The sequence below is a fragment of the Hyaena hyaena genome, unplaced genomic scaffold (assembly GCF_003009895.1).
Source record: "Hyaena hyaena isolate Hyena2069 unplaced genomic scaffold, ASM300989v1 scaffold_35, whole genome shotgun sequence".
NCBI classification, from domain to species: domain Eukaryota; kingdom Metazoa; phylum Chordata; class Mammalia; order Carnivora; family Hyaenidae; genus Hyaena; species Hyaena hyaena.
In genome coordinates, this window is record NW_024080667.1 from 146978 (window position 1) to 158312 (window position 11335).

General features: G+C 55.4%; 1 protein-coding gene across 1 annotated transcript in view; it reads right to left on the reverse strand.

The window, feature by feature from the left end:
- LRRC38 (leucine rich repeat containing 38) overlaps positions 1-7731 on the reverse strand; it is a 35491-nt gene extending 27760 nt beyond the window's left edge. Inside the window, exon 1 of the mRNA XM_039228956.1 lies at positions 7080-7731. Within this exon, the coding sequence (XP_039084887.1) occupies positions 7080-7731 (652 nt within the window). The remainder of the gene's footprint in view (positions 1-7079) is intronic.
- Between the last annotated feature and the right edge of the window lie 3604 nt (positions 7732-11335).

Below are 11335 nucleotides of genomic sequence, written 5' to 3' on the forward strand. Positions count from 1 at the left end.
CGGGCCGCTGGCTGGGTATGTGACTCGGCCGGCACCCAGCTGACAGCCTCTCGGAAACAAGCCCCCCCTGCGTCCCCCAGGGCTGCCCGAGATGGTCCAGAATGCCCCGCAGTGAGGCTGCCCTTCGAGTTAATGGACAGAATGGCACGACCAATGTGACATTTCCAGAAAGATCCAGTGTTTGGGATGAAGCAGCAGGCCTCGGCCGGGCTCTCCCGGGAGCCAACAAGACAGAGTGAGGTGGCCCTGGGTCACGTTTGCGACTCACGCTCCACGGGAACTGCAGACCCTGGTGCCCATAAAAGCTGACGCTCGGCCCCGACACTGGTGATGATGCTGGGAGAGGCGTTACCCTGTGACTCTCCTCTAATTAAGCGACGAGTTAAGAACGCGTTAGCCGCTGCACACAGGATGTGCACAGACCTGTCAAAGGCACGAGGGAGACCACTTGCAGAAGGGACCCAGACCTCAGTCAGCCTCTGCCAGGAACGTGATTCTCGGGTGTGTAACACACCCAAAACATCCCCTCGAATGGTCAGATTAAAGCAAGAAGATGTCCTCGCTTTGCCGATGGGGAAACACGTTTAAAAACAAGAACACACATGATAAGACAGGTCTTCCCCATTGGCCGACGGGGCCACCTGCCTAGGGTGCAATTAGGCACAACATACCAGAGGTTTAAAATTACCATAGACGTTCCCCCCCCGCATTTCCGCTTCGAAGAATTTACACCAAAGAAATGAAATGCCAAGATGCATCCACAAGCTTTACACGAGTGGGACAGTTAGTGTAGCACCGTTTATATACTAAATAAATAAATAAATAAAAGGAAATCACATTTCTAACAGCAGGAGACGGGTTCAACGAATAGATCCATAAAACGATGTATTTCGTGGCCGTTAAAAGTTACATGTTCGGGCCTCCTGGGTGGTTCAGTCAGTTAAACGTCTGAACTCTTGGTTTCAGCTCAGGTCACGATCTCCCGGTTTGTGAGTTCAAGCCCCGCATCAGACTCTGTGCTGGCATGCAGGGCCTATTTGAGATCCTCTCCCTATGCCCCTCCTCAGCTGTGTACGCTTGCTTTCTCTCTCTCTCTCTCAAAATAAATAAACTTTTAAGAAAAGGTTACATTTTCTAAATCTTTTTTTTAATGTTTATTTATTTTTGAGAGGGAGAATGTGAGCAGGAGAGGGGCAGAGAGAGAGGATCTGAAGCAGGCTCCGAGCTGTCAGCACAGAGCCGGATGCAGGGCTTGAATTCATGAACCGTAAGATCATGACCTGAGCTGAAGTCAGACCCTTATCCAACTGAGCCACTCAGGTGCCCTAGGTTACATTTTCAAAGTGCTGCAGTGACAGGAAATGCTCACATCCCAACAAGAGAAAAAACATCAGTAATGAGATCTATAGTACCACAGCAATGTGTTTTAAAATATGTATGTGCATAAGAATAAAACCGGAATAAAATACAGCAAAACTTTAGTAGTGGTGGGATTCTGGGTGGTTTCTATTTCCTTCATGAGACTTATCTACGTTTCTCACGTATACAAGGAGGTTGTTATTTTATAACTGGGAAAATAAAATGGCTTTATTTCTAAAGAAAAAGAACTAGAGTCACCTTGGATTCCCCTGTGAGGAAAGCCCCGTGTTACCTCCAGCAAAGTGTCAGTTTTCGGCCCTTTCACAAGAACGCCGTTTACTTTGTCAGTAGAAGATGATGTCCCTGCTCATCTGACCGAGCCAGGCCCTCATCATGTCTGACGGGAGGAAAGGAAGTGGGGGCAGCTTCCCCAGCGAGCGGTGAGTCAGGGCTGGAAGGTCCTTGCCTGCCATGACACCCCTTCCTCGAGAGGGCTCGGGGACCCCCAAGGGCTGTGCCCCCTAAATGCTTGGATACTCCAGGCACTATAGTGGACCTTCTCGGGGTGCCTGGGTGGCTCAGTCGGTTAAGCGTCCGACTTCGGCTCAGGTCATGATCTCACGGTCGTGGGTTCGAGCCCCGCGTCGGGCTCTATGCTGACAGCCAGCTCAGAGCCTGGAGCCTGTTTCGGATTCTGTGTCTCCCTCTCTCTCTGACCCTCCCCTGCTCACGCTGGCTCTCTCTCAGAAATAAATTTAAAAAAAAAGGAACTATAGTGGACCTTCTCTAAGAGGCTGCCCACCCAAGGGGCCAGGGTCAGAGACCCAAAGCCTGACCTGGGCCCCTGGGCCCCCTTCCCACCCTAGTCCTCCCCTCCCTATAGCTGCCTGTGTCAAGGTCTCAGGGTGCAAGAGGAGTTCAGATCTCTTCACCGGGACTGCGGGCTGTGACCTGTGGGCCATGTGCACTGTGGTTAGAGACGGTGAAAGAAGATGTCTAGGCAATTCGGCTTCCTCCTGGGGCCCACATGTGCCCAGAGTGGCGTGGTGAGGGCTGTGAACAGTCTGGGGGCTCCGTGCACCTCCGAAGGGGAGCACAGACACAGCCCCTTGCCTGCCCCTGGGGTTTCTCAAACCCAGTAGCCTTTCCTCCCTGTGGCTCCCAGAGCAAGTCTGGGGACAGGTGAGGTGTCCTGTGAGCCCAGAGCCCTGAGTGGTCTGCCCCCACCCTATTGCACAGAGACCACAGCCCCATAGATTCCAGCAAAGGACTCTGGAAGGAGCTGGCCTCCCCCAGCCTCAAGGACAATATTCCCTTTCCTTGAAACCATTGAATCTTAGAGTTGAAAGGAGCCTTAAAATCCTCCTACCCACACTCCTTTGTTTACAAAAGAAAAATCTAAGGTACTGACACACAGCTAATGAGCTACTTACTGACCCAAGACAAGACCTTGGGTTTTTAGAGATGCAGGGGCCCTCCCCACTCCATGGCTTCGGCAGATGCCTATTCAGTAGGCCTGGGGGCCCAAGAATCTGCATTTCTGTGAGCTCCTGTGTGTTTTCATTCCCAATCCTTCGCACTGGGCTGCTGTAGACCAGGTGCTGGGCCAGCACGAAAGCGTTAAAGCTCGAGGGCGTTATCTTGCTGCTCCAAGTCTTTCCAGACACTCCCACCTTCTCCCTCTCTACCCCACGGGACTCGCCTGCCTGGTTGCCAAGGACTCCTGCCTCCCGGTCTGGGGCCCTTTCTACCTTAAGAGGGGTGGTTACTGGGGCACCTGAGTGGTGCAGTCAGTTGAGCATCCGACTTCAGCTCAGGTCATTATCTCATGGTTCGTAGGTTCGAGCCCCATGTTGGACTCTGTGCTGACAGCTCAGAGCTGGAGCCTACTTCAGATTCTGTGTCTCCGTCTCTCTCTCTGATCTTCCCCTGCTCATGCTCTGTCTCTCAAAAATAAATAAAACGTTAAAAAAAAAGAGGGGTGGTCACTATCCCCACCTCCCGGGGACCCACTGTGTCACCAGACCAGGTGCAGGGTCTGGGGCTGGAAGGAGGGTCCGCCAGCTGTCAGCCAGGGCAAATGGAGATTGAGAGGGCGCAGTGTTGGGGACATGCTCACCCTCCTCCCTGATCTGGGTCCCTCAGAAAGAATGAGGTGTAAGATCAGTAGGATCACTCCTGGTGACCACAAACCGCTTCATTCCTTTGTTGGGTAAACTGTGGGCAAAGGTACCTGCCAAACACAGACGTATTAAAGGGGACGGCACTTGTTAACTGCCGAGTGACGTACACCACAAGGTCAGGCCAGTTATGTTGAGCCAGGATGGCTCAGTTATATTGAATTTCAGAAAACAACAAATAACTTTGTGTGTAAGTATATCCCAAATACTGCATGAGACATACTTACACTAAAACATTATTCATTGTTTGTCTGAAGTTCAGAGTTAATTGGGCGTCCTGCAGTGGGGGTGGGGGATTCCTTGGTTGTTTTCTTGGTTTAGGTCTGTAAGCTTTGTTTGTTTCGTCGCTAAGTCGGCTGATGGGCATTCCAGCAGGCATTGCCTCCTCCTCTTCCTCGAGACCCAGCACTGGCCTGGCAGTCTCTCCTGAGTCCCCAGCCCTGCCTAACCCCTAAAGGAGCCTGGATGGAGGGGACCCGTCGTCCCCAATGCGTCCCCTCCTCCCGGCTGTGGTGTGGTCCGTGAGGGGAGCTCGCCCATCCCCATGGTGGCCGCACGAGAGGCCTGCCTGGCAGATAAATGTATTTTTGTAAATGTCCGAGGCTGTCAAGGTCACTTGCCTTGCTCTTTTCTGCTTCTCTGGGGGGAGGGGAGAGGGAGGCGGGGAAAAGACAATGAAGTCAGGATCCCTCTGCTCCTGCCTTTGAATCCCGTTCCCCGGAGGAGGAAGGGCACTTGCCTAGACAACCCATGGACCCAGACTTTCCTTCGCAGGAGGTGGGTGGCCATGTCGCGGCAGGGGGCTGGATGCCTTGAGGTCCCCGTGTGTCTCCCAGCTGTTGTTAACTCTGTGCCCTCACCTCTCTGGGCCTTCCTGTTAAAACAGGATGATAACAACAGCACGGACACTTACACAGTAGTGCTGGGTGCCAAGCACTGTTCTTAGTGTTTCATAAACCATAGCTTCTTAACCCTCCCAGTAATGCTAGGAGGTGAGCACTAGTATCATCTCCATGTCACAGAGGAGGAAACCAGGGCGCACAAAGGCCACACAACTAGCAAGCAGTTGAGGCGGGATTTGAGCCGAGTCTGGGCCCTCAGCCACTTTGCCCTGAGCCTCTGCGAAGACACAAGGCGGGAGGAGGAGGGAAGGGCGGCTGGTTTGCAGCGAGCACCTGCGCTGTGCTAAGCATCCCTGCACCCTCGCCAGGGCCGATCTTCTTCAAACCTCAGGGCAAACGAGGCGGGGGATGCTGTTACCGCATTCTGAAGTCGGAGGCGAGGGAAACGGAGTCAAAATCGGAACTCCGCTCTCTTCCATCAAGGCCCGCGTTAGTTCCCTCACCACTCACCCCTGCTGAACCAGACCAGCCCTCGACCAGGGCCCCAGCACTGTTCCCTGCTCTGAACCTGTCCATCCTTTCCCCCGGCCACACATCCCCGTCCGGTGTCCCTCTCCTTCCCTCTGTCACAGACAGTGGGAGGAATAGCATCTGACAGTGTCACTGCTCTTTACTTTGCCCACATTATCTGGTTTTGGTTCTGACAACCACGCGGTCAGACAGATCACCACACGTTACCCGTGTCCCAACTTCACATGGGAGGAAGGTAGGGTTCAAAAAAGTTAAGGGACCTAGTCAGACTCACCTAGGTTTTTGCAGGGGGACTCAAACCTATGGCTTCTGACCCTACATCCAGGGCTCTGTAGAGGCCTCAGAGGTCAACCAAAGCACTTTATCTACTTATTTATTTTAATGTGTATCTATTTTTTGAGAGACAGACAGAGACAGAGACAGAGAACAAGCAGGGGAGGGGCAGACAGAGAGGGAGACACAGAATCAGAAGCAGCTCCAGGCTCTGAGCTGTCAGCACAGAGCCCGACGTGGGGCTCAAACCCACGAACTGTGAGATCATGACCTGAGCCAAAGTCGAAGTCGGGCACTCAACCGACTGAGCCCCCCAAAGCGCTCCTCGAGCAAAGCGCTTTAGAGATGAGGAGTTTGAAACCCAGACAGGACACATGCCCTGTTCGAGGTCACAGCCGTCCGTGGCAGAACTGAGATTGAAATTTACAGCTTCCAACCCTCTAACACCTGGTCCTCATGTGAATGGCACCAATTATACTCACTCAACTAATGACAGGGCTTAGTCATTAGTTGAGGCAAAGGCAGGAGCCATCAGAACAAGGGCATACCGCCAGCCCACGGTGATGTTTTTAGCTGGACATTCCTGTCTCCCAGAGGTGGGGAGGGGTCAGGAGAACCAGGCTGTCCAGTGGAGGCAGGTCAGATCTGTTTAGGACTTGCTCACGTGGTAGAGCCGACCTGGCCGAAATTGCCAGCTCAGGGGCCTGCATCTGCTGGGGAGGGATCATCCCAATGCCTGGCGGCTGTGCTTAGTAAAATATGGAGTGAATAAGGGATCACAGGGAATTCAGGGCTTAGATGAGCAACACCCTTGAAATCACAAGAAATGGAAAAAAGATATACCAAAGTGAAATCCACATCTATGTCACCTTTCATAACGTGTGACTTACAGCTCTGGGTCCTATTGTGCCAAAGCCTTGGCGGCAAGGTGGGAGGCAGAGTCTGGCTCTGCAAGGTCACTGTTAGGACTGATGCTCACATGTCACCAGTGGAAATCTGGAATCCTCTGAGGGTGGGGACATTCTGCCTACTCCCCATCCTGGGGTTCATTTCTGTGGATGCTGGGGTCCCCTCTTCTCAGCTCTGCCTTGCTTCCTTCCGCTGGCCTTAGCAGGCCCCTTAACTTCCGTGCCCTCTGTGTCCCCATCTGCCAAAGGGATCCGTATGTCCATGTCGCCACTGGAAAAGCACACCAGGAAAGGAAGGGGTGCACCGCCTGCTAAGGTTTTTGTTCAGCTACTTCACATCTGGGCTGCAAAGCCACAGAACTGCACATCCTTCCTGCATCAGTGGCTTTTAGCGGGCTGCCATTATTCCTCACCAGAAATATCTCTCATCCCTTTCAGACACAAGAGCTGAGAAACGGACCTGCTCGGGCTCTGGAGGCTGCAGGAGAGCCCTTAGAATTGGCTGGATCTTTCCATGCTCCGTGTAGCAAGAATGGCCTTCAGCTCCTTCCCACACAGGAGGGTGCCTCCCCCTTAGGAGGGGCCCATAAATAATCTACACTCACCAGTACTAAGGACCCAAGGCTCTTAGTGATCAAGGGTGAGTTGATCTCGGACTCGGGTAACAGAGAAATGGTAGGTCCCTAACTCTGGAAAGTGAGTTGTTGGAGAAACAGGTGGAGAAGCATGGCATCAGGGCTCAGAAACTCCAGAGAGTCCAGATATGAGCCTGCCCACCCACCTCCCCCAGCAGACCCCGGGGCAAAGTTCAGGCTGGGAACCTGCCAGGGTTATGCCTGAGCGACTCTCCTGGGGCAGTTGGTCTGATGCACCCAGTTCCCCCGGGGTCCAGGCTGGACCCAAGGCCGCCTGCCCTCTCCCTGTCACCACCACCCCCCCCCCGACCCTGTCCCTAGCCCCGGGTACGGTCCAGCCCGCAGGCTCACCTTTGGGCAGCTTGGACGCGTTCTCCTGGATCCAGGAGAAGAGATGGGCGAAATCACAGTCGCAGAGCCAGGGGTTGCCGTCCAGGCGCAGGGTGCGCAGCGCGGGGAGCGCCGCCAGGGTGGCCACGTTGAGGCTGCGCAGATTGTTGTCATTGAGCTCCAGCACCTGCAGCGACTCCAGGGTCTCGAAGGCGGCCTCGTGCACGCCCGCCAGGTTGTTGTTGGCCAGGCTCAGCTTGACCAGCCTCCCGGCCGAGCGGAAGGCGCCGGCGCCCAGCTGGGTCAGGTTGTTGTAGCTGAGGTCGAGGAAGGCCAGCTTGGCCGAGCCGCTGAACGTGCCCTCCTCCAGGGAGCGCAGCGAGTTGTTCCTGAAGTCCAGGTAGACCAGGTCGCCATAGAAAATGAAGAAGTCCTCGGGGATGTGCTGGATGCGATTGCCGGCCACCAGCAGCTTGCGCACGTCCAGGGGGAAAGGGTCGGGAACGCTGGGCAGCCCGCGGTCGCGGCAGTCCACGGTGTGCGGGTCGGTGCAGGCGCAGCCCGCGGGGCACGCGTGCCCGGGCCGAAGCAGTAGCAGGAGGAGGAGGCTGCGGAGCCCGAGCGCGGTGGCGGAGGCGCCGGCGGGGGCGCGGGGGACCGGGCGGGGGCGCATGGTCGGGGGACCAGCGCGAGCCGCGGCTACGCGGACGTGGCTCTCGGGGCGAGCCCTGGCGCGGGGCGGCGCGCTGGGCCCCGGGCGGCCGGGGCGGGGAGGGCGTGCGCCCGGGCGCGCGGGGGCGACCGAGCGCGACGCGGATGCACTAGGGGAGTACGCGGCGGCAGGGACGGAGAGGGGAGAGTCGGGGAGGGAGGGGCGAGGACTCGCGAAGGACTTACCCGGACAGGAGATTAACCCGCTGGAAAATCCCAGGGAGAGGCGGGAGCGATAGAGGTTGCCGAGTGGCTGTCGCCAAAGCGGCCTCACCCGGGGCAGGTTTTTTCTGAGACCCGGCAATGAGCCCTCTCGCTCGGACTTGCCAGGAGCGCACGACGACTAAGCTGTTACCGAGCGCCCCCCACCCCAGCGATTTCCAGAAGGGCGTGTCGGGGGCGTGCGTCCCGCACCCCGGCGCTCGCCGGGTGCCAAAGCGCCCTCCCCGTGCCCCAGCCCGGCTGCCAAAGGTAACGCGACCTGGGTCCCTCTGGCTCTGCGCCCTGGGGCAGTCCCGGTGCGCTCTAGGGGCCAAGCCAAAAGCTGCTGACCTAGGGTTGGGCGGGGCTCCAGAGTGCCTCCTTTTCCTGCCTCACTCGGCCCACCGCACTTGACCCATCTCAGGGAGGCACGAAGGGTCGGTGAGGCTGGCAGCTGCCTGGGCCCCCCGCTGTGGCCCAAAAGGAAGCCAAGGCCAGTCAGCATTTTCCATGCTGGCCGGAGCCGGTCAGGAACCGGAATCCCCCTTGGCAGGATCAGACCTGGCTGCTGGTCTAACAGAGGCCCGACGGAGAGGCACTGTGGCCCGGAGTCAGAGACCCGGCTCCCCAGGGGTGTGGCCTCAGCTCCAGTGCCTCCGCCTCTCTGAACCCCTTGTAGAATGGGAAAAGGTACTTGTGGGGATGAGCACTGGGTGTTATATGGAAACCAACTTGACAGTAAACTATTAAAAAAGGAAAAAAAATGGGAAAAGGTAGTATGTATGATACTGGCAGGAGATTTCCCTCCCTGGGGGAAACTACCGCCTCCCAAGCCAAACTCCTCCCCCCACCCCCAGCTCATTTCAGAAATGTTGGAGAGGTCCCCACAGAACCCCGGAGAGCTTGTCTTGCTGCTGGCTATTTTGGTCCAAATACCCTGGAATTGATAAGCTCCCACGGAACCAAAATAACCCAGGGAACAGCTGTTGTTGGACAACAGGCCCCGGGAGACCCTGCCCTGGTCCCTGGTCCCTACACAGACTGGTGGCGGCTCGGATTCTAAAATCCCAAGAGCTAAGCCTCAGCCTTTTTCCAAAGGTACATGCAGTCTTGATGCCTTCCGATGGATCAAAAACCCAAGCCTCTGGGGCTGAGCCAACAGCTCAACAGACGACAAGTGTTTGCAGAAGACCAGGGAGCGGTGGCGGGGGTGGGGGGGGTGGTAATGGATAGCGTTCCAGGGAACAGCCCTTGGGGTCTTGCGGCTCTTTTCCCTGCTGGGACTCCAGGCCTCCTGAATCCTCTGTGTCCTACTTTCCTAGGGTCCCTTGCTTGCCTTTATCATCCCCAGATACAGGGTTTCAGCCCCCGCTCTGGCATCATCCCCCTTGAAGAGGCAGGTGCAGGGAGAAATAATCCGAATCCTCCTAGAGCAGGCGAGAGTACCCCAGGCCGCGTAAACGCTGTGTTATTATAATGGCAGACAAAGCACAGGCAGGTGGTAGAGTAAACAGGTCCTCCTAGTGCAATTCTCCAGGAACACCCTGCACCGATCTGTTACATCCTCCACCTTTCCAGTCTCAGGCTCAGGTTCCGGCGGCTCGCTGTAATCCTGAGAGCCTGTTTATCACTGGTTTGAGCCCTCAGCATCATTGCTTCGGGACACCTGCATTGGGCTGGCTGCCACTTTGCAAGTGTGTCTCTGCGTGCACCAGCCATTCCTACCACAGTTTGTCTGGTTGTTGGAGCCCTGGCCTGGGAGTCAGGCTCCTGGAACCTGGTCCTGGCCCCACCACGAGCCACCTTTGATGTCTCTGGGGGTCCTCGGGCCCCTTGATGATGAATTCTTTCAGAGTTTTATAAAAATCTGGTGAAAACTGGACCTTTACCTGTGAGGAGGTCACCCGGAGCAAATGCTGCAATTCTTGGTGATGAACTTAACCGTAGCCCTAGTTCTTCTGTGCTGAGCAGAAACTGGCACTCCTGGATGACTTTGATGAATGAAAACACGAAGGCATTTCTCCTTAATAAATGCAGAGTATTTATTTAGCAAGGGCTTGCAAAACAGAGATGCAGGGTGATAAAATAACAAAAGGGGCTCCTGGTAATGAAAATGTTAAGAAATACTCCCCTCCCGGCCTGGATTTCCTCATCGTGAAAGGAGGGAGAAAATAATTTCGTCTCCTCTTCCACAGACTATGTAAGGCCCACTTGGGGAAATACTGGGAGGGGATGTGATCTGAAGCTGTTTTAGAGAAATGCTACATTAAGAAGTAGCCATAAGTCTCGCTCTGGCAGGAACTCCTTGCTTCTTGCCTTGAGTGTTCCCCCCAAATCCCTTGAATCTAAATCTAAGCATTTTTTCATTAATGTCAGTGGGAGAAGACGGGGTTGAGGTTTGTGGGGGACAGAGACGGACCCCTAATGTTCCAGGACTCCTATCCCTTGGGGGAAATGCAAACTTTGTCACCTCTGATTTTCCCCAGGCAAAGAAAACATAGCTGTGACCTCGGCAAGGTCGCGCCGTGAGTCAGTGATAGCTGCTGGAAATAGAACACAGGCATCCTGACTCCCCAGCTGCTCTGCTCACCCCACTCCTGCCCCAGGAGAAGGGGGCCTTTGCAGCCCCAGGGAGAATGTTGCAGGTGACAGGGACAGACCTTCAGAGACTGTCAGCCAGCTCCTTCTTTGTGATTCCTATTCAAGAGGTGGCAAATACCCAAGGTATTCTGATGTTTTCAAAACCTGATGTCATGCCTTCCCCAACTAGCCAAGCAGTGCTCCCCACTCCTGTGCTCCCCGAGCACTTCCTGTCTTACTTTATAAGTGGCCCATATCTGTCTCTCCATGAAGTTGGGCCTTGGGAGGTTATGTGGACAATGCCCCCCCCACCCGGGCAGACTGACCTCTAAATTAGCCAAAATCCTAGGCCCTAAATTGTGAACAAGATAATGCCAGTATGGTATGCACAGGAGTCTGATGCTAGGTTTGAATGATGGCTGGTGCTTGGTGATGTCATTTGGGTTACTGGTGTGTATCATCTCTGCTGAGTGCCTGGCTGACCCGGGCAGGACGCGTGAGGACACCCCAAGGGCCCCAGGAAGAAGACACACTCTGGCCCTTTGCCTGGGACAGCCTGATTCCATGGAACTGGCTCTCGGCTCCATGCACATGGCTGTGACTCTGTCCCCCCAATAGCTGGCCAAGCCCAGGCGCCTCCATATTGCCACCTGCTGCCCTTTCTCACAACCACCACCAGGGCACACTATCCACTGCCTGCGCTGGTAAGAGCCGGACCCTTTCTTGGGATAGCTGTGCGTCTCCTAACCACTTAGGTTAGGGGACATGAGAGCTCTGATAAGCCT